Genomic DNA, 22,080 nt, shown 5'->3' with positions numbered 1-22,080 from the left:
CGTGGGCCCAATGGCCATTCTAATTATATCTTGTGGAATGCAGCCATACAGTAGTCGGGCGACACCGAGTCGCAAATCACAGCCGCGATTTTCCCCCTGCCTTCCTATTCCGTTTAGGGGGTTCTGGCTTGCCGCTTTTTGGCCCCAACCGAGTAGATGGGAGCACGGTGAGTGCAGTGATTGAGTATTAGAGAAATTCTGCACTGTCTATAACTATCCTCTAGTTGTACTTATACTATAGTGACGGTGTACTATAGTTAGCATGCCTCACCATATGATCCAGGACTCTGTCCCTCGCGATGTACAGAGTCATTCCATTCCGACACTCATCTTACTTTTGTCCGGTCCCTCTAGATCATTCCCCCCATGAATCGTCGCAAATAATTGTTCCACCGGCACCTTCTCCCGGATCATCGCCTGCTCGTACAGATACGACACCAGCGCAGCCAGCGGCTTCCGGTTCGCCTCGACCCCGTACGGCCAGGGATCCCCGCCAAAGAGATCCTCAATTTCCGCCAGATCCGCCGGGAGGAAGGGCAGCATGTAGCGCTGGGAGCCGCTGTACTTCATGCGGCGCAGCGCCAGATCCTTCGCGTCGCGCAGCGCATGGAAAAGCGCGGTCGGCACGAACGGGAACCGGTCCACGAGCGCCTTCTGAACCACGACGAGGTGCATGATGGGGAAGATGCCGCTCTGGCGGAAATACTGTGTGGTGGCGGCACGGAGGTCGGGGAACAAGGGTCGCACATGCGACGCAGTGCCCAGGCAGGCGGGCACCTCGGCGCCGATGGTCGCGGCGACGTCGCCATCTTGCAGGCATTGGCTGAGCGATTTGGGACTGGTGTTGGGCACGAGGTTGACCGGACGCAGCAGCGGCTTCGCGGTGCCCTTGCCGTGCGGGCCGGACTTCTCGAAGGCGCCCTCGACCCAGGTGATCGTGGAGAGATCGACGCCCAGGTCTTGGAGCAGCCCGCGGATCCATACGGCGGCCGTCATGGTGTACTTCTGGACGCCGATGCGCTTGCCATTGAGGTCGGCGGGCGTGCGGACAAGGTCGGTGTTGATGGCGATGCAGTTGTGTCGGAAGGTGCGGGATGGGAAGACGGGGATGGCGATGAGGTCTCGTTCGCCGTCGGCGTAGCGACAAATATATTCCGAGGCGGACATCTCCGCGGCGTCGAATTCGAGGCTGGGGATCATGCGGTCGAAGATCTCTCGTGGATTTTCAATGGCGATGTAGTTCAGATCGATGCCGGCAGGCTGGATCTCGCCTTTGGCGAGGGCATCCATCCGGTCGTACGCTCCGCAGGCAAAGGAAAGAGGAAGCTTTTTGGTCATCTTTCACGGCATAGTCGATGGTAGTAATTCTGTGTAAGTTCTGTGGTAGGTCTGGTGTCTTTCTCTTTATACCGGACTCTCTGGATTCACAATCTCAACACGCAAGCCGAGTATAGATCGAATAGTGCCATATCCTCGGCCGAAGCAGAGCTCGGAGATAACAGGTTATAGATCCCACATCGACCTTTTCTAGGTTGATCCCTGAATGTTTCAATTCTTAAACCCGGATCTAGAATTGATCTCGGGCGAAATGTCCCTTTGCAGGATTCGCCCGATCGTCGCGAGTCATCATATCCGAGACGAAGTGACCCGGACCTACTCATACTGTTCTGGATGATCCTCCATCGTGGCTTTCCTACTAAGAACTCCCCAGCGCTACCAAGACCATCGTTGGGGTCACCGGCTCACAATGCCTCACAAACGCCGCCGTCCCATCCTGTCTTGCTATGGCTGTCGCTCGCGCAAGATTAAATGCGATCGAGCCCATCCATGCACGCATTGTAAAAGAGCCGGACGCGCCGACACTTGCATCTTTGACTATCCCAAAGACCGAAACACACCCCCGGCGACACCGGAGGAGACGCCCATCACAGCAGCCGATGCAGCCGCACGAAATGTCCGGACAAGATCACCGAGACAGACACAGCCGAGCAGCCTGGACTACCTCTCAACTCAGTCCTTCCAACACAACGACGCCGAGATCCATTCCTACGTCAAGTCCGCTGGCGCACCACCCTTTTCCACTGAGAAGTACCTCGGCGTCGCCCATCCGGCCGGCGCAGGCGCAAGCACGAAGAACAGCGGCCCGCAGAGCTTTGGAGACTTCCTGCGCGCTGGACAAGCCTTCCAAACCCACTACTTCGGCCCTAGCAATCCGGCCGGTCTTCTGCTGCAATGGGAGGAGTTACCAACATTCATCCGCAGGGCGCTGGCGCATGTCCCGGCCACCACGTCCAGCATGGGTGACAAGATCCAGCAACCGCGGAAGAAAACCCGCGTCGACGCCAGGCCCGACAAGGAGACGCTGCTGTCGTCGCTGCCGCCTCGCGTGCATGCCGATCGCCTCGTCCAGGTCTACTTGAATCTCTTCGAGAACACGTATCGCGTCCTCCACGTGCCGACCTTCCTCTGGCGCTACGGCTGTCTCTGGGACTTGCCCGAGATCAGCACGGAAATCACACTCGTCCACACGCTGCTTGTTCTGGCGACGGCGAACTGCTTCGCCAGCACCAGCGAAGAAGGATTCGTGGGTCGCAGTCCTACCGCAAGGAAACGGTCGAAGCTTTCGATCCGCACGGCCGAAGCCTGGTTGGCCGCGCAGAGCCACAAGCACCTGTTCCTCGACCATCTCCAAGCCCACGTCCTCTTATTTCTGGCCAAGAAAGCAAACTGCATGGAGCGCCGGCGCGGCTGGACATCCATCGGCGCAGTGGCCCGTCTCGCGATGACGGTTGCGCTGCACCGTGAACCGACCGCTCTCCAGCGAAACATCACCATCTTCGAGGCCGAGATGCGCCGGCGCCTGTGGCACACGATCCTCGAGCTGGAGATCCAGGAGGCGTCCGATCGGGGCATGCAGCCGCTGATAGACGCCGAGACGTGGGACTGCCGGGCGCCGAGCAACGTCGACGACGAGAGCTTCCACGAGATGAGCGAGTCTGCGCCCGCGGCGAAGCCGCTCACGCAGTTCTCTCGGACCTCGTTCCTGTGCGCCATGCAGGAACACTACCCGCTGCGCGTGGAGATCCTCAAGAAGATCAACAGCGTGCGGAACCCGGTTGATCCCGCCGCCGCGCAGGACTATATACGCCACCTCCAGGCCGTCGCGACCAGGGCGTCCGAGCTGTCGTGGGATTCGGCGTCGGGCATTCCAAAGGCACTGTATAAGCTAGTTCTGTACGAACAGATGATGATTCTCCAACAGCAGGTCACGATCCAGTCGAGCTCGCACCCGCACTCGCGCCATTTCCGAGTCTTGCGACGACAGACCGCTCTGCTAGCATTGCAGGCGTATCGGAGTCTCCCGCTGGACGAAGCGGTCCAATTATTCAATTTCCGAGGCGATGGCTTTCGCGCCGTTCTCTCTATCTGCCATGAGATCGTGCGGTCGGCGGATGGTCCGGACGATGTCGCACACAACACAGAAGTGGAGATGAAGTTGCTGGAGCACATGGTCCAGATCATGTACGACCGGGTGACGCGTCTGGGGCAAGGGTTCCAGATGTACTGGTTGACCTCCGCAGCGTTCCATTTAGTGAAGGCCCGTTCCTCCCGACAGGACAGTGAAGAAGCGATGGCCGCGGAAACGGCAGACGGGGCGGTTCGGCTCTTGGATCAGATCAGTCCGCGAAGAAATGCCAGCGTGGCTTGTGTCTCCGAGGCAGGTTCTGGGGCGTTGAGCATTGCTTCGATGGGTTATGCGAGCGAGCGGAATCAAATGCAGTCGCTTTGGGAATTCGCGGACAACCTGGATCTGTTCGACAGTGTAGCGGATTTTGATCCCAGCGGCGGGGGAGTCCTTGGATGTGACATTGAGAGTTTTCTGGGGTGATTAGTCTACGCTGGAGTTGACGTGTCTAAGGAGGTAGTAAATAAAGAGCTGCCGATGGTATAGTTCAAGTGGACAATAAGAGCGCCGTTTCCATCACTATTTATCCCACCAACGTATCTCTCTAGGATGATCTCGGACTGTGAACTGTCATGCCCGACCATCTTCCAATTCTCGGATTTCTTCGGTTGAAGCGATGCTTGACTACGGAGATAAGCTCGCGGAGATGATCGCTTCTCCTCGAGTAATCTCGGCCGAGCCAACTGCGAGTTACGTCAAGACGAGAGGAAACAACGCCGCGCTCGATTTAAATCAGTCGACGTGACCATTTCCCTCCCAGCAATCAATTCCCCCCGCATTCCATCATGGCCTCCCTCCCTCCAAGTTCATGCTGCTACAAAGGCGTCAAGCACGAAGGCGTCGCCAAAGGCAAAATGTCCCAGCTGGGCGACTTCGAGGTATACACCGTGCAGCCCGACAACGGATCGACCGAAAAAGGCATTCTGATGTGAGTAGACCTTCCCCATAATACCGATCCCATCACTCACAAGAGCCACTTCAGTCTGACCGATATCATCGGACACAAATCCATCAATGTCCAACTCATTGCCGACCAGTTCGCGGCGAACGGCTACTGTGAGCCCCCAGAACCCCCCCCCCCCCAGGACTTCCACTAACCCCGTACGCCAGTCGTCATGATCCCGGATCTCTTTGACGGCGACCCAGTGCCGCTCAACAAACCCGGCAGCTTCGACATGCAGTCCTGGCGCGCTGGCGGTTACCACCCCAAGGGGACCGCGCATCTGCCGGCGAACGTAGACCCCATCGTCACCGCGAGTCTGGCCGAGATGCGCAAATCCTACGGCTGCAAGGTACGTAGCGTTTCTAGTTCTGCGTCGTCCGCATCTTCATGTCGTGCCAGTCACTGACACTCCCATAGAAAATCGGTGCGGTGGGATACTGCTTCGGCGCCAAGTACGTCGCACGCCATCTCGACCCGGATCAGAAGATCGACGCAGGTTTCAACGCGCACCCGAGCCATGTGAGCGAGGACGAGCTCCGGGCGATCAAGGGCCCTTTGGCAATTGCGGCGGCGGAAACGGATGCCATCTTTCCCGCGGAGAAACGACACCAGAGCGAGGTGATCCTTCGGGAGACCGGGCTGCCCTACCAAATTAACTTGTACAGCGGTGTCAGCCATGGGTACGTACTTTGCAGACTTCCACTCATACTCTAGTTGGAGATCGTGGACTAACGGGGTCTAGATTTGCGGTTCGTGGAGACCCGAATAATCGGGTTGTCATGTATGCCAAAGAGACCGCGTTTCTGCAGGCGCTGCAGTGGTTTGGCGAGCATTTGAGGGTTTAGGCTGTTTGATGTCAATGGGTGTATTGTCAGAGTTAGGGTTGAGCAGAAAAGCTGAGCAGGATGCCAGGGTGTATCTAGAATATTTGTGAAGACCCATACAACACCAGGTAAAATGTGAGCAGACTAGACCAAGCAAGATTTGAGTCTGTATCTACAAATCTATACTAAGTCTATACGAGTCTACTCGACCATGCTGAGGACTACGCCGACATCCAGCGTATAAAAGCGGCAATCCGCCACTCCCAAATCTTCATTCCAATCCAATCTTCAAACCTCAAGCCTCGCCGCAAGAATCCAATCCACCCGACCCATCGCCAGAACTAAAACCCAGAGCGCCTGCAGTGCGACCGACCCATCCCCGCCGCTGTCCGAGACAACCCTAACCAAAGACCCCTTAACGGCCTCGTCGAGCCCCCGGTCCAAGTGGGCCGGGCAAATTGGCTCCCCACCGCGCCAGAGACACGCCGGACAGAAATCGCGGCGCAGTATTTCCGTGGCGTCGACGAGTCTACCGTGCCGATTGGCGCTGTTTTGGAGACAGCCGTGGATGTATACTCTTAGTGCTGCGGTGCCAAGCTCGCTGGCCGACGCCGTCGATATTTACTGTAATGTGTATATATGTACTCTCAAGTGCATGCTGGGTCTGCACTGGCTTGTGTACTATGCCTAGTAAACGACCCTGCGCGCTGCGCGGAATTGCAAATCACGACGTGCGTCCGCGCTTCTCGTTGGGACGAAGCGGCACGTCGATCGTCGGGGCTGTGCAGGACACGGTCTAGGATCGTCGCGTTGAGTTGGCCATATGGTCAGTATATACGGGGTTCTCGGCGATTTTCGTGATAACACGTTGATATTTCCGCCGTTTTACGACCCTGGATGATACATTCTAGGATATAAACAGATATATCTAGCCAGCTATGTACCAACGTTGGAGCTGTGCCGTTAGAACCAGCTGTCAAGGGAATCAAGTATGTATGCTTGATTATCTACCACGAAATCCCTGAAGATCCCTGGGAGGACTCTACATCCATGGATGTCATGGGAGATCCATCTTTGTCAAGGGTCCGGCAAATAGCACTTGGAACGAGAGCAAAAGGGATAATCATACTCATACCCAGGTAATGGGTTCCCACTCGTCATCTCTACAAAATATATATTTCTAATAATTACCAGTATTACCTTTGCATCCTGGAAGAGAGACCATAAAAATACTGATCCAAATCCTACATGATCTGAGGTCCTTTGCTGTGGGTACATGTCACGCAAATGTATTCGACTTGAGTATCCTCCGAGCCACATATGATATTTGCAAAAGAATCACGCTTCCTTGAAAGACCTTCGACGCCATATGCGACCTACATACAGCAACCCGAGGCTGCCCAAATGGTGATGAATGCGCATCACGCAGCCTCGGAGATTACGGAGTTATCAGTTGATCGACAGGCGGTGCGAGCCAACATCAACCATCCAGACGCAAAGCACCGCACTTGGCACTAGATGCCCTCGCCTCCGCCAAACATGGCAACGAAGCGCCGCCAATTCTCGAGTTGCGAGGCCTGTCGCAAGAGCCGCGTGGGCTGCGATGCCCGGCGGACGAGCCCGCAGCCTTGCTCCAACTGCGCGCGTCGCCAACGGCCCTGCGTCGTCACGGTTCGGTCCTGGGATGGTCGCTGCGTACGACATGCATCAAGGCTAACCAAGTCCGCAGTGGGCAAAGGCCTCTGCCAGCACCGACTCGAGTCCAACTGACTCGTCGCCATCTTCAGGCGAAGCATCTCTGTCGCCCGCCACCTGTGCGGCGAATCGCCGCCAGGAAGGGTCGGTGCTGCACGCCAATCTACTGAAGATGTTTTCGACGATTTTCGAAACGCGGCTGGGGAGTTTCCTAGGCGTCCATTGTTGCCCCATTATCTCCGGGTCGGTCCGTCTCCCCCGACCATGATGGCTCGCCGTGAAGTGATATGTCCGCCGACTGACTCGTCCGCAGTCCTCCAACAACTCCCTCCTCGCCCTGATGGCCGCGCTGGACGACGTCGAGCCCATCAGCGAAGCGAAGGACCACTTCGACGACCGCAAGGACGCGACCAACACCGCGCTGATCGCCGCCGTCCGCGCCTTCTCGTTAAAGTTCCTCGCGGCACAGGTCACCCACGCCGACCCCAGTGCAACCTGCGAGGACATCCAGAACAGACCCGCCTTCCGGCTCGCCTGGACGCAGGCCGTGCAGGCAGCGCGACACGCCACGAAACGACCCAGCTACCGCTCCATCCTGACCTTATACGTGGTCGCCGTCACGGCGCTGTCCATCCACGACTCGAGCAAGGCCCGCTGCTTCGAAGACTCGTGCCTGGCGAGCGCGTCGAGCCAAGTCCGCCAGCTCCAGCACGCGCGCCGCAGCCCGCTGCGGAACGATCTCACCTGCCAGAACGTGGCGTACTGGTGCGGGATTGTCATCGAGAACGGGTGTCGCTTCACGCGCCCGCACTCCCCGGGCAGGGGGCTGCTGTTCTCGAGTAATAACCAGTTCTGGATGAATGTGCGCGACCAGACGAGCGCGTTCCACCAGTCGTTCCAGTGTCTCCACGGCATGGCCGAGCCGATGTCCAAAGACGTCCGCTTCATCGTGCTGCAGCATGCCACCATGCACAAATGCATGGCGTGGTGGGATATGGGGAATGTCCAGTGTGCCGCGACGGAGGCCGAGCTCGTCGAGCGCACGGAGCTGGCGGTTCGCGACGTCCTCGCCTTCCAGGAAGTATTTGTGCCGCTGCTGGACCTGGTGGCGCGAGACTTTTTGCTCATTCATCCGAGGGACCAGTTGAACTATAGTAAGCCATTTATTCCAGTGCTTGATGCGGACTTCGTCCGTGCTGACTCGTGTCTTTACTGCAGTTCTCTTGGTCGTCCATTTCAACTGGGCGGTGCTCCTCTTTGGGAAAGAGATGGATCGGCAAGTGGTCGGTGATCTCATCAAGTGCTACCCGTCAGATCTAGCGGCTGTACGATCCATCGTTAATGCGCTGAGTTTGGCGCAATCGGTGGGCCGGGGAGGCCTGTCTCAACCCACAGCCCTCCTACTCGATCCCGTGCCCGAGGTTATGTGCGGTGCGATTTCATCGACTGCAGCGTCGATAATGAGACTTTATGACCAGGGAGTCCTCACACTCGGGGCTAGCAGGACGATGCTCTCTGTGTGTCTATCGAGCTTGGAGACTCTGCGCAAGGTATCTCTTCGGGCGAAGAGCGTTGCAAAGGATGTGCGGGCGCAGGCGCTGCAGAGATCTATTCTCATGGAGGTAATAGGGAGTTCAAGCGGTAGTGTGCTCGAACAATAAATAGAAGCAAGTAATTTACAAGCATAACTTTCACATTAGGTGACAATGCCCAAATTAGGTGCTGGACTTGTATCTGCAAGATCCTGCAACTTCGTACACGGTCGAGCCATCGGAAATGATCGTCATCGGTCAAGCTAACGATTGATGCAATACCTGGGTATCACCCGACGATTAATCCCGAGGCAAGAGTGGAAGCGATGACGGGATCGGACATGTATAGATGTCAGGATAGGGAGGGGATCCGACCAATTGGAATCAAGGAGAAGTCTGAGTTGCTATTCCGCCCAATCTGCCAATTTAGGGGCTTACAATGGATAAACTATTAATGCACGTCTCCATATACTTATTCTAACACACCCCCTTAGCTGTCCTTCCATCCCTAAAGGCAGCTACACCTACACCTACGCCGGCACCTGTACCTACACTGTTACCTACACTGTTACCTACACTGTTACCTACACCGTCACCTCCTAGGGCCCTAATCGCCCTAATCACTTAAATCCACTGTCTTTCTAAACCAGCACCTATTTCCTCTTTAGGCTAGTCGATCAGATGACTTATATTGGTTATCCTAAGTAGATTCAGAAAGTTCTAGCGCTTTTAGTATAGTAATATCTTAGTAAGTCCATCTACGACTATATAGGCAGTTAGAACCTATCGAATCTTGATTTATCTATCTCTAACCTCCTACCTAAGCCAGTGCCGATAAATATCGATATATCTAGGCTTTATCTTAAATCCTATGTCCTTAGAGGTTATTAATATAACCATATACTTATTATTATTATAATTAAAAGTAATTAGGTATAATAGAATACAGTTAACTTACCTAAATAGGTATTTCTACTACTATATGAACTTTCTAGTTTTAGATATATTAAGTAGTTTAGCTTCTATTGTGAAGATCGTTACTATTAGCTATTTTAATACTTTCTAGTCTATAGGTCCTCTAACAATCTCCTCGTCAACGCCGCAGCGCCTCCAGACCGCGCTCGCCGCGCTGACGACCGAATTCCCCTCCGCCGCACCCACCCTGGCCGGCCACGTCTGCGACCTCTCCACCGCAGCCGTCGAGGACAACCTCGCGGCGGGCCCGGGGGCATCGCTGACGTTGACGACGGGCGGGGTCTGGGAGCGGCCGAGTCCGGCGTGGACGGTGGTCGCCGGGTATATGGGCCGGGTGTGTAGTATCGCGCGCAACCTGGCGCTGGAGATGAAGCCGGTGCGGGTGAATGCGGTGAGTCGTGGGCTGGTTGACACGGAGTTGTGGGATGCGAGCTTTGGGAGGGAGGAGAAGGAGGGGATGTTTGCGGCGTTGGCGGAGAAGCACCCCACGGGCCGAATTGCGAGGGCGGAGGATGTGGCGGAGGCATATATGTATCTGAAGCGGGATGAGAATGTGACGGGGCGGGTGGTGAGGTCGGATTCAGGGGCTGGCCTGGTGTGACCTGTTCGTGGGATAGTCATGGTGGTAGTGGAAGTATAACAAGAGAAGTTCGTGGAATAAGTCCCATTATCAACTAAATAGAAGCAGTCGACCTCCCGATCCTGGATATTTCAGGATAACACTGTACTGCAATCCAAAAACTAGACGTAACATGGGATTGCTTGCATGAACAGTCCGCTAATGCTCATCTGGAAGGGTTGACAATCCAGGAGAAGGAAACGCAGAAATGAAACAAATACAAGCACGCGCGTAGAACGTCAGAAACAGAACAAAGCAGAGAAAGGATATCACAAAACCGGCCCAAAGCAAAGCAAACTCGTATAGGGGTTTCTTTTCATATACTTCCGCCTCATACCGGGAAGCCATATACCGCATCGAGAGGATACATCTGGATACTCGGCAGTCTCGCTCAAACACCGCTCACGCTTCGCTTGCTGAGGAAACTCCGACGAGGCATCTTGCGCGAGTCCGGGCTATCTGCGCCCTCCGAGGGATCCCCACCAGCAGTCGAATGCGAGGTGGTAGGACGCAGGCTAGCCTCCGAGCCGGCGAAGCTGGAACGAACGACGACCGTGCCATCCCCAACTTTAATCTCCTTGTCCTGGCCAGCGGAAGAACCTTGATCATCCACGACGAACATGTTGAACTCACCGAGCACGTCGTCAGAGCCAAAGGTCGAGTGGTCGACCACGCGGATCTGGTAGGTCGCGTCGGCGGTGATGTGCGAAACCTTGAACGTGTCATCGTACTGGACGGAGTTGCCGCCAGTCTTGTGGGCCTTGGTCTTGTGGACTTCCTTCGCACCCTTCAGGCCCTGCACGCGGAAGATAACGCGTACATTGGCCGAGGGCCGGAAGCCAGAGGCAGAGACGACGGTGATGTGGGCGGTACCCAAATCGCCACGACCAGTGCCACCGAGCCCGAACACGCTGAGACGATCGCCCGCCTGGGAGGCCGTGCTGCGGTTGCGGCTGTGCTCCTTGACCGGGGTGGAGGGACCAGAGCTTGGGCCATCCACCAGAGCCGGCGCCGGACTGAAACCGCGCTCGCTGGCGGCCTCAGATGGGGGCTCTTCGACGATACTGGGGGCAACAGACCCGGCGTCCTCGCTATTGTTCTTGTCTTTGTGTATGCGCGACATGAGACCTGTCTTCAGGAACGAAGCGCCACGAACCACGCCAGCCCCAGCGAGGCCAACGCCCTTGACAGGGGCACCAATAACCTTGCCAGGCTTAGCAAAGTTGCCCGAGAAGGTTGAAGAGCCCTGGCGAGATCGCATGACATAGGCAGGCTTGAAGAGCAACCTCAGGCGGATCACACCCGACTTGCCATTCAGAGGCAAAGTCACGTCCTTGGGCTGGAAGGGCTCCAGTTCCTCCAGGTCGATCGGGGGGGAACCCAACCAGTCGGCCTTGTCACCAAAGTCCCAATCATACACATCAACTTGCAGCCCAGAATCGATCCTAGTCTTGATCGGAGTCTCGAAGAACTCATTCCAAGCAGGATGCAGGGTCTTCTTCTGCACTTTAGTCTTGAAGATATGATGTTCATCGTCGCCGATGCGGAACTTGCAGTAGGGATCGCTGAATCCGTTACGGTCGGCGGAAGGCAAGTCGGCGGCATCCAGAATATCCACGCGCAGGCTACCCATGTTGTTGATGCTCTCCCTCGGGTCAAGCTTCATCTGCACCGGGATGTAGCGGGCACTGACAGTGATCTTGCTCACATCGCCGCTGCTTGAGCGAAGAACAAGCTCCGTGGGGTTGTACTATAGAGTAGTCAGCATGGTGTCAAGGGCTGGCCATTCAGGAAGGCTTACCAGAATGCGCTGCAGAGTTGGCAGAGTGTCACCGGTCAACTTGGCCACTGTGTGATCCTCGCTCGAGTCCTTGGGGTCGTCCTTGCTGACCAGGCGTAGAGTGATCTTGGAAAATTCAAGCTCACGCACGAAGGCCTCGCCAACTAGATGCAGTTAGTAGAGTTCGGCAAGTAAATACCAAAAAGTAAAAGCATACTGTCAGATGTTGTCACGGTTTGCGAATGGATCTTGGGCGAAATGTACGCGGGGAACATATGGTCATCCATGAGGACCTCCAGTTGCACATTGCTGTGAGCCAGGTGGCCTTCATGGAATTTGAACACGATGAAACCGGATTCTGCAGGCGTTTAGCGATTGCTCAGGTGGCTTCCCTATTTCCAGTGCTGACTTACCGTATTTAGGAAGATCATCCACGCTCACATAAGTTCTGGGGATCGTCTTAATCGAACGCACGGATCCGGACTCCGAGTCTCGGGAGGTAGCTGGTCGAGACGCAGTGGTCTCGAGACTGGCACGGCCGTTGGTAGTAGGTTCGCCGTTAGTGGTTCCGTTTGGAGCAGCACCGTTGGATAGAGGCTTAGAGACCTTGGAATCCACACTGGCAGACTTGGAATGCATGCTCTTCCGAGGAGTAGCGGGGGGCTCGGAGCCAGCAGAATCCGCTTCCTCTTCTTCCTTCTCCTGTTCATCTTCGGGGTTCACCACGGGGACGGACGGGAAGAATGAAACCGTGTAGTTAATATGACCCTTGGGGGCACCCTTGCCAATGCGGAGGGAGCTGGTAGTCAACTGTTTCTCGTCGTCGATCTCGTATTCACCCGTCTCGGTCTCGTGAACGAAATCAGAGGCATTGAGTTCCACCCAACCGAGCGTGCGATCCTTGTTGATGGTCTCCTCGTCCATGACCTCGACGCTCAGCTTCTCACGGGCGCTGCGGATGGGGACATATACAACCTCATCCCAGTCAGGGTTAAGGTTGTTACGGAAAGTCACAGTACGGCCCTTGGTCATGCCAGACAGCAATACACGGGCGTAGGGATCCGATTTGCCCATGGCCTCCAGATTGCGCAGGTCTGTGGCACTCTTGAAGTGGAAGCGCATGACACCAATGGGATCAATGTAGCCAGCACCACCGGCAATGCTGCCGAGAGCGACAGGCTTCCACTGCAGTTTCAGCTTGGCACGGCCTTCCTTGGCATTGTGCAGGTGGAACCAGTCTTTGCCCTGCTCCATCATCTTGATCATGTCGTTCATCTTGATCTGGTAGCGACCAATAATGGGGTCAGTCATGAGATCACGGTCGTCCTTGATGATGAGACCCAGACGGGCATTCTTGCGGTCGGTAACCAGGAATTCCTTGGAAGCATTCTGGAAGATAGGGTTGTTGGTGCGCTTCAGCTTGGTGGTGATATGGATCTCCTTTCCGTTGAGCAGCAGAACGCCGTACGGGTTCAGCTTGCCAACCAGACTCTTGGACCCATCCAAATCCTTGGCCTGCTCGACGGTAAATTGGGCGATACCAGTGTTCAGCTCTGGCGGGGGTTCAGTCTCACCGCTCTCCAGCTTCCGCCCCTCGAGGACTGGGAAGAAGCGAATATCGGCGTGAATGGCACCACGGTGACGACCACTGGACAGGACCTCCAGATACAAACCCTCATGTGTTGGCTCTTGCTCAAGCTTGTCCAATCCAAAGGCAGCCGTTCCCAGCTCCTTGTCCTTACGGTACTCATTCCAGTCGTATGGGACGATGGAGAGTGCGTCGGAGAAAGAAGTAATGATCACGTAGATGGTCTCATTCCAGCGAGGGCTATCGGTGTCATGCACGATCTTCGTACGACCAAGCTCCGTGCGGTGGTTAAGCATCACAACCGCATAGGGGTCAGGAGTACCAGAGAACTTATCCGGGTTCTTGAGCTGCTGAGCGCCGTGCAGAGTGACGGCAACAACACCGATGGCTTGATCCACAGGGTTTCCGGCAAGCATCTTGGCGATCTCGACCGGGAACACGTTGGGGTCGTACATCATCGGGCCCAGGTTGTTGTGGATCTGCTCCTTGATGAAGTTTTCGAGACCGGGAATGAAGTTAATGTCGAATCCGAGGTGGTCACCGCCGAGGGGCTTGCACACGTAGTCAATATCGGGCTTGTCCAGGAAGCAGACATCCACACGTTCGATGTGAGGGAATGGAATCTGCAGCTTGACCTTGATGCGCATCAAACCCGAGCAGGCCATGTCCTCAACAATTACATCCAGACCCTTGCTCACGACACCCTTGCCAACACGCACCTCCAGGACAACCTTGGGGTTTATCTTGTCCTTCAGCTGTCGTGCTGTCAGATCGGTCTTGTCGTTGGGGGTGAAGCTGAATTTCCAATCCATGATGACGGTGTCCGGCTCGGTCTTGGGGTAGGTCTTGACGTGCTCCAGACGCGGCGGCTTGCTACCAAGCACGAAGGTCTTCAGACGCAGACTGTCCAGAAAGGCGGGCGTGGAGGTGCTCAGGACCTGGTCAACGGAGTTGATGATCGTGTCGCACAGAACGGGCGCATAGATGGGCCAGAACTTGACCAGGAAGCTGTTGATCCACTCGAGGGTCTCGGTATCGGTCTCCAGGCGCTGCTTGGACATTTCGCGATGGATGTCGTCACGGTAATTGCGGCGCACACGACGGATCGACGTGCGGTAGTAGGTGCTGCACGCTGCCATGACCAACAGCACCCAGCCGACACCACCGCCCAGAGCAGCGATCAGCCACGAAGTCAGACAGGCGAATACGATGATGCCCGCATTATGGTACCAGTCCCCAAAGAACTTGTCGGGGATGCGGCCCTCTAGAAAAGTCTGGTGGTCAAGCAATGTGGCCTCGGCATCTTCTTCCTCGGTCTTCTCTGCGTGGAATCGGGGTGCCCATCCGGTCCGATCGAGCGCCCAGCGCATATCTTCTTCTTCCTCCGGACCCTTCCCGCCGGCCGCATTGGCATCCTCCGCCATTATCGCGGTCGCCGAGCGTGGGGGAGGGAGATCGTAATCAGCTTTCCCGTCATCCTGCACAAGAATCAGCTGGAGTCCAGGGTATATATAGTCAGTGCGCCGACGCTCTTACTTTATCCGTGATGACGGAGATCCCCTTCGGCTTCTTATCATGGTGAAAGCCCGGCGGCAATTTCTAGTCGTTGAAAGTTCAATTAGTGTGCGATCACGCCAATCGACGTCGAGGGGAATTTCTGTCGTCTCTTTCTCTCGGGGTCCGTCATCGGGCTACGTACCGCTGCGGCCGAAGCGGCTTTCTCCTCTGGTGAAGCATTGGGGTCGAATTGGTATGCTGCACCCCCCGATTTCCGTGTCTCGTCCACCAGCTTTTGCTCAATGGTCTCAGGGTTGACATTCGATTGCGGATCCTGCGCCAGATCTGAGGCAGCCTCAACGACGCCCTCCTCCTTCAGCTCCGTCTTCTCCGCGTCGACAGACGCCATTTCGGCGTCGGCGTTGAACAAGCGTGCGAGGCCTTCGAGGTGGATGTGGGTGGCAGGTGTCGACGGCGATGAGCGAGTGTCCTAGTGAGGGAATTAGGGACCCATGGGTGACAACAATGCGGGACCAGAGGAAAATCCGGGGATTGAGAATTCCGGCGAGGGGGGAGGGGAAGTGAGGTGAGGTGAGAGGGGAATGCGCTGTGTGGCTTACCTAGGTGGTTATGAGGCTTGTGAAGGCGTAGGGGGGGGAGGGAGAGAGAGTAAAACAGCACAGAGGCCCTTGGCACGAAGGAAAAGCGAGTGGAGAGCTAGTCAGGTCCACGTCGGGGACTCCCCGCCGGTTGCGTCAAGAAGCGCTGTGGCTGGGGTGCCCTGGTCCCGGCGTATACCTACTGTATCGGACTTCCAGTGCTACAGTACATGTGGAGGAGCCCGCGTAATCAAAACCTCCTCCGAACCATGATTGATACACCACGGATAATCATCTTCGTATAAGTGGCCACCTGGGGCTTCGAGCAAAGCAGGGATTGTCCCCTCGATCGGAGATCCGTGACGTATTCGAGCCGATCCTGGCTCGGCGCACGGTGTCTAGGGAGTCAATATTCTCACGTCTACCGCTTTATTTTCCGCTATTGTCTACTACGTGGTCTATTTCACGTGGAGTGGCGCATAGAGAGATTGTTCACTCGGACTTTTTTGCGGTTTAGTTCCGTCCACCCGATCGGAGGACCCAGGAGGAACGAACTATTGACTATCAATGGTGACGCGCGAGCTCGCCCGGAAAGAGAAAGAGCCAAGCTTGCACCGCCACAGGGCGGGTCGATCTATCCTAGTCAGGACTAGCCTGTGGAGCTGTGGCTGGGGTAACCAAGAGAACCAGCCCTACCATGGTCATCGTACAGTAATATTACCCATCCCCCGTTACACTCCAGGCAGCTCCAATACCGCCCATACGACCGCCAACAGTCCAATGCTGTCCCTAACGTGGTTCTACACGGTCACGGTGTACTACGACGGAGTATTTCTGCCATCGCGAATCTCCATCCTTGGGTATGTGTGCCTGTCCTCCCCGACTATCTCTACCATACCCGGTACAACACACTCCTCCCTACGCAATCGCACCATTCAGAACCATTCCTTCCGACGATTCAATAGTCCCCTACCATTGGGAGCTCCGATCGACCCAACCCACTGTGGATCCGCTAGTATGCACTAAGAAAGTTCTCTAGTTCCGCAATGCGCCAAACCCACCTGCCCGACCAAGACCGTGAATGCTGCGGATTGGCCCTGCCAATGCACTTTCCTGCAGCCCAAGCTGACCGCACCGGAGAACTTGATCTATCAATTTCCCGCGCCGCCGGTGGTCGGAGCCCTGGTGTCGTGCCTGGTGGAAGAATGGGCTGACAAACTGGAGCTTGGAGTGGATGCCCGGTTATGGTGACGGAGAATTGTGATTGCACAGCACTATACATACATATCGAGGAAGGCCTTATCGCCGGTTTGAATTGGAAATCGTCCCACGGCGGAGCCTTTTCTGTTTCGTGTTTCTTTCCTCCCGGTGAGAGCGGGCTAGGGCACCCTAGCCCTAGCGGCAGCGGGTATAAGAAGCAATATAATGATATGGTTGTGGAAACCTCTATCCATACTGCTGGATGTTCCCAAGCAACTATACAGGGCCATGGGGCTTTGCTCGTTGAAACGGGGTAATTTTTATCTGGATAGATACTGCATCCACCACGGTACTTCATGGCCCATGCGAGGTGGTACGACATGGCATGATACCAATCCACGTCATTTGCTCCGGCTACGACGGGTGTTGTCTACTCATGGGCAGTAAACATGTCATCAAATTGCATTATGGGGAGAATGCTAAGAAACTCATGTGCGAGCCGATTTTGAAAACAAAACAGAATAGAGTTGATATCGACAAGAACAGCTCGTCACATCTTGAATTCGTGGCAATGGGAAGACCGACGTGCCCGGCCCTCAATCGCAATTGGAGAATTACCGGCCCAGACGGATCACACCAGCAGCCATCAGCTTCTGGATCTTCATGCGCACCTGGGGGTTCTTCATGTGCTCCTGTAGCGCAGCCGGGTCGCTCTTGGCCTGCTGCAGGATGCTTTGCATGACGGGATCCTGGAGAATCGACATAATCTGCAATGGCATGCGTTAGCACGGACTGGACGCGGATGAAATTTCATTGCGCAGAAAGCACCTACCTCCGGGTCGTTCTGGATGCGCTCCATGGTTTGCTGCTCGGTCTCACCAGCGCGGGCACTGAACTGTGCGTCCAGGCACTTCTGCTGCTGCTGCTCAATTTCCCGCGCATTCTTGCCATCGTCGTGTTCGGCAGCCTCAGTGAAGACGTCCAGAGCGCGGTTATACTCCTTCATCGCTACCAGAGCCTGGCCCTTACGCATGTAGGCCCGGATGAACTTCGGGTCACGGGCAATCGCCTCGTCGCAGTCTTGCACGGCACCGGGGAAGGCCATAAGCTTAATCAGAGCGGCGGCACGATTAGAGAAGCCTCGAGGATCGGTGGGTGCACGCTTCGTCATCTCGGTGAAGGCTTCGACGGCGCCAGGCCAGTCGCCTTCCTGGAACTTCTGCTGGCCGAGCTCGCGGGCCTTCTCCGCCTCTGCAGGGTCCATGTACGCCTCCTTCTCGGTCTTCTCCTTGGTCTTCTCAGCGTTGCGCAGCTTAGTCAGAGCATCAGGGGTACGGTGCTCTGTGAGCGACTTGTGATAGTATTCGATGGCCTGGGTGAGATCACCCAGTTTCTCGTAAGCCGAACCAATTCGAGTGAACGCCCTTTCCCAAAATGGTTAGCTAATTTCTGATGATGAGATAAAAGTTGTGTCACGTACTTGGCAATAGTCTTGAAGTCGGCCCGCACATCGCGACCTTCTTCCACAGCCTTTTGACACACCTCCACGGTGCCCTGATAATCACCCTTCTCGAACTTGGCGGCACCAACGTTGTTCAGGTAAGTGATGTCCTTGTTAAGCTCCCAGGCCTTTTCGTAGTGCTCGATAGCCTGGTCAAATTGCTTCTTCTTGTAGAAGTCGTTACCGATCTTCTTCTCGGCATCGCCGGCTTCCTGAGCCTTGCGCTTGGCAATTGACTCCTCATCTTCCGGCTCTGGCTCGGGGGTGGGCTCCTTCTTCGGAGCAGGCTTGGGCTGCTCCGGAGCGGGAGCTGCTCCTGACGGACCACCCTCGCCAAAGCTCATGTCGATTCCAAGGAGCACGCTCATCACTTGCAGGAAGCGTGGATCCCGGATCTCCTCGCCAACGCTGTTGGGGTTTTGTTGGATTTTTTTGAGCTTGGCCATGAACTCCGGGTCGGCGAGCAAGCTGGCGGTCTTCGGGTTATTGGCCAGCTTCTGGAGCATAGCCGGGTCGTTGAACATGCCACCGAGACCACCGGTTGGGTCGCCGGAGACCCCGTCTGCCGTAGCCTCCGCATTGATTGCGCGCTGAGTGGCGGCCAGTCCAGCCTTCGCTTGGTCGTTGCCGGGCTCAATCTTCAAAGCCTCCTCGTACGCTTCGTAGGCAGCCACTGCGTCCACATTAGCCTCGCAACCCCCCCCCCTATTTCCCAGGACTTTATCTCTCACGAGGTCCTCACTCACAAAGGTCGTTCAAGCCACGGTAGGCAGCCGCCTTGCGGGCGTAGCCCTTGGACCAGTCGGGCTTGATGCTAATAGCCTTCTCGGCATCCTCAAGAGCCTTTTGATACTCGTTCTGTGCGCTGTAGACGGCAGACCGGTTGGAATAGAGAAGGTGGTTTTCGGGTTCAAGGCCAATAGCCTGGGTGAATTTCTCACTGGAATCTCATCAGCACTGTCCCAGGCGTAGAGAGAAGGCGGGGTAGCAACATACACAGCAGTCGGGTAGTCCTTGGCCGAGAAGGCCTTGTTACCTTCAGCCTTCAGAGCGTCAGCCATGCTTGTAAATTGCGATTAAAAGACAGGGGAGTGAGGAAAGAACAATGGAGAGCGAGCTGCGGTTATGAGCTCCGTTGGCCGCAAAGCTTCTCGAAATTTCCGGAAGACCGTGAGTGCCTGAGGCTCCAACGGGCGTGTCACTTAAGCTCCTCAGACACTAGTCCCGATTGGGCAGCCCCGGCATCCCCGCTGCGAAAAAGTCAGAGAAAACACACGATGATTCAATTTTTTTTTTCTTTTGACTCACCACGATTGCCGCCTCCAGGAGCACCATGCTTTTCTAAACCTCTCTCCTGCTCTTGCAGACGCTGGAGTCAAAAATGCCATCGCCCCCCCTTCTCCAATGATCCTGTCCTTCTCGCCCTCTCTCACGAGCTGACCTCTCATCTCCGACCATGGCCGCCGAGGGGCCTCGCATTAAGGAGCTCGCCTCCAAGCTCTACGATGCCTGCCACGATCAATTTGAAGCCGACCACTCCTTTTTCCAGGAAGATCTTCTCAGCCTGAATGTTGTCCCTCCGAATGACCTAGCGCTTCTAATGCAGTGCGCCCAGTCTCTGGTGAATGACAAATTGTTCCGACTGCACGAGAGCACCACCAGCAAACGCCTGGTGTGGAAACTCGTCTCCCGCAGTGATGCTGAAAAGTATGTCCTTTCTCTGTTGTCTCCGCAGTGTCATGAGTACGTGAGAAGAACACCGACTAACTGAATTTTTCCTCGCCAGGCTCCAGAAGCTCAGCGACGATGAAGCTCTGGTATACAACGTCATCCACTCGACTGGACGCAGCGGCATCTGGGTGAGAACTATTGGGCAACGCACGAACCTGCACAAGGCGGTTCTCGACCGCTCCCTGAAATCACTCGAGGGCAAAAACTTCATCAAGACCGTCCACAATGTCAAACACCCCAGCCGGAAGGTGTACATGGTCGCAGGGCTTCCCCCGAGTGAAGATGTCAGCGGAGGTGCCTGGTTCACCGACGGAACATTCGATAGCAGTTTCATCAACAGCTTATCCGGCTTCATCGAGTACACCGTGGCCCGCCAGAGCTGGTATGAGGTGCCCGCAGCCAAGGGAAGTGGCACCGACGACAGCGACCGTGGCAGAAAACGGATCAGGACAGCCACTGGTAAAGCGGATGTCAATGGTGTCTCGCCTGACAGTCAATACCTGCCCTTCCCCGCAAACTACAAGAACTTTCCCACTGCGGACGCGATCTGTGCTGCCGTAAATGCGAGCGGAATCACCCCAGTCAGCATGGCCAAAGACCACATCTTACAACTGATTCAGATGCTCTGCTACGACAAGAAGCTTATTGCCCTGCCCAACGGCTACTTCAAGTCCCTCAAGAACCCGGCCGTTGTCAGAGCGACTCAGACCCGAAAGAAAGTTGAGGACAAGGATGCCCCTCCCTTTGCGGAGTTGGGCAAGAACGGCATGACGGAATCACCTTGCGGCCCCTGTCCTAGTTTCCGCCTGTGCTCGCCTGGCAGCGCCATCAGCCCCGAAACCTGTGAATACTTCGACCCTTGGATGGAAAAAGTCCTCGGGTTCTGACAGATTTGGTCGGGTTTCCGTACTCAATCTGCATCTCGAGATAACCGCTCTCCCCGTATGGGCAGTGTATCTCATGATGGTAGGAAAGCCAAATTTTGTCTACCATCAAACAATCAACAGGACGAGAGCACGCCACACTCTCATCCCTGAACCGAAACATCAGCACGGTAGATCTCCGCCGTGCGAGCACCTTTGCATGGAGGAGGGAATGAAACAAAAAAAAAGAACGGGATTTACGAGCATAGCGAAGGCGTTGTTACCTGTGTCACATTTTATTTCCATTGGCATCTGCTTCCCTGGATCGGGCAGTGATTGCACCTCTGTCCAGTTGATTAGCTAGCACTGTGGGCATGATGCACCACCGAGGTTGGAAATGAGTCGATCCAAAAGACCTTAGCCAGTTGTCTTTAGACAAATACATCTTAAGAGTGATGCTTGGTTCTTGTACTGTGTTGTCTCAATCATTCAACCACAAAGTGGTTCATTTGGCCTATGAGAAACTAAGATACTTCCAGATGATTTGACACAGTAGGCTTTCCCTGCTACAGTGAGCTGTATCTTACCCATGCTATAAGCATGGCTAGAGACACCAAGATCTTAGTGTCGGAGTTGAGGGCAATATCATGTCGGTATGTGTATGGGAGCTCGTATTAATAGTTTATCTGGTTCCTATGTTTCGATAAGTTAAGCGTACGCCCCCTAATTGGCAGATTTGAATGAATAGCAATATAGACTTCTTGATTCCAATTGATCGGGTCCTCTCCTAAACTGACAGTAACTACTAAAATAAACTTATCAGGTAACCAGGTGAAACCCGGCCAACCAGTCACCTGGTCACTCGGCCACCCATTAACAACAGTTTTCGGTTGTTACCACTTAATAAATTGACCAGTAAGTACTCAAAGACACGGTATGGTTTCATAAGCCATTACTATTAGATGGATATATTCATTAAATTAAGAGGAATGTGAGGTATCTTATAAATCGTAATCCTTCTACGATATAAACCTCTACTGCCTTCTGCTCTTGACTTTGAATTGGTAATTTACAATGATATATACGTCATTTCAATCTAATTACTGATTATTGACAGCACGCTTTGACAAGGACTTCGGTTCTGTGTAGTATGAGCACGCTTTTTATACTCTGGCTTGTGATGGCCTCTATTTCGTGCGCTGGAAGGCTCTCACTGGGTTTCTTTAGAGATCTCTTAATATATTCCTGGTCACCGCACGCTAAACGT

The 22,080-nt window shown here is 55.0% G+C and overlaps 7 protein-coding genes across 7 annotated transcripts; 4 read left to right on the top strand and 3 right to left on the bottom strand.

Annotated features, from left to right (window-relative positions):
* Positions 1–309: 309 nt before the first annotated feature.
* Positions 310–1,338, bottom strand: N7459_006212 (uncharacterized protein; the record flags this gene model as incomplete). Its single annotated transcript, XM_056945396.1, has 1 exon — positions 310–1,338. One exon carries the CDS (start codon positions 1,336–1,338, stop codon positions 310–312), a length of 1,029 nt encoding a protein of 342 aa, XP_056799731.1.
* A 409-nt stretch (positions 1,339–1,747) lies between these two features.
* Positions 1,748–3,889, top strand: N7459_006211 (uncharacterized protein; the record flags this gene model as incomplete). Its single annotated transcript, XM_056945395.1, has 1 exon — positions 1,748–3,889. The coding sequence occupies one exon, from the start codon at positions 1,748–1,750 to the stop codon at positions 3,887–3,889; it is 2,142 nt and encodes a 713-aa protein (XP_056799730.1).
* Positions 3,890–4,251: 362 nt separating this feature from the next.
* N7459_006210 (dienelactone hydrolase) lies at positions 4,252–5,254 on the top strand (the record flags this gene model as incomplete). Its single annotated transcript, XM_056945394.1, has 5 exons — positions 4,252–4,394; positions 4,449–4,522; positions 4,577–4,758; positions 4,827–5,089; positions 5,152–5,254. 5 exons carry the CDS (start codon positions 4,252–4,254, stop codon positions 5,252–5,254), a joined length of 765 nt encoding a protein of 254 aa, XP_056799729.1.
* A 1,497-nt stretch (positions 5,255–6,751) lies between these two features.
* Positions 6,752–10,036, top strand: N7459_006209 (NAD(P)-binding protein; the record flags this gene model as incomplete). Its single annotated transcript, XM_056945393.1, has 5 exons — positions 6,752–6,904; positions 6,963–7,175; positions 7,242–8,082; positions 8,147–8,550; positions 9,527–10,036. 5 exons carry the CDS (start codon positions 6,752–6,754, stop codon positions 10,034–10,036), a joined length of 2,121 nt encoding a protein of 706 aa, XP_056799728.1.
* A 409-nt stretch (positions 10,037–10,445) lies between these two features.
* N7459_006208 (uncharacterized protein) lies at positions 10,446–15,328 on the bottom strand (the record flags this gene model as incomplete). Its single annotated transcript, XM_056945392.1, has 6 exons — positions 10,446–11,804; positions 11,856–11,998; positions 12,052–12,192; positions 12,248–14,900; positions 14,959–15,021; positions 15,122–15,328. The coding sequence occupies 6 exons, from the start codon at positions 15,326–15,328 to the stop codon at positions 10,446–10,448; spliced, it is 4,566 nt and encodes a 1,521-aa protein (XP_056799727.1).
* Positions 15,329–17,332: 2,004 nt separating this feature from the next.
* Positions 17,333–19,280, bottom strand: sti1 (Hsp90 cochaperone STI1; the record flags this gene model as incomplete). The annotated part of the gene is made up of 5 exons (XM_056945391.1): positions 17,333–17,485; positions 17,551–18,142; positions 18,199–18,892; positions 18,966–19,159; positions 19,216–19,280. The coding sequence occupies 5 exons, from the start codon at positions 19,278–19,280 to the stop codon at positions 17,333–17,335; spliced, it is 1,698 nt and encodes a 565-aa protein (XP_056799726.1).
* Positions 19,281–19,675: 395 nt separating this feature from the next.
* On the top strand, positions 19,676–20,837 carry N7459_006206 (RPC34 RNA polymerase subunit family protein; the record flags this gene model as incomplete). The annotated part of the gene is made up of 2 exons (XM_056945390.1): positions 19,676–19,926; positions 20,006–20,837. 2 exons carry the CDS (start codon positions 19,676–19,678, stop codon positions 20,835–20,837), a joined length of 1,083 nt encoding a protein of 360 aa, XP_056799725.1.
* Between the last annotated feature and the right edge of the window lie 1,243 nt (positions 20,838–22,080).

The sequence above is a fragment of the Penicillium hispanicum genome (genome assembly GCF_028827665.1).
Source record: "Penicillium hispanicum strain IBT 35686 chromosome Unknown utg000005l_segment0_segment0, whole genome shotgun sequence".
Lineage (NCBI taxonomy): Eukaryota > Fungi > Ascomycota > Eurotiomycetes > Eurotiales > Aspergillaceae > Penicillium > Penicillium hispanicum.
Note: the sequence above shows the minus strand (reverse complement) of the source record. Positions and strands in the feature narration are given on the sequence as shown.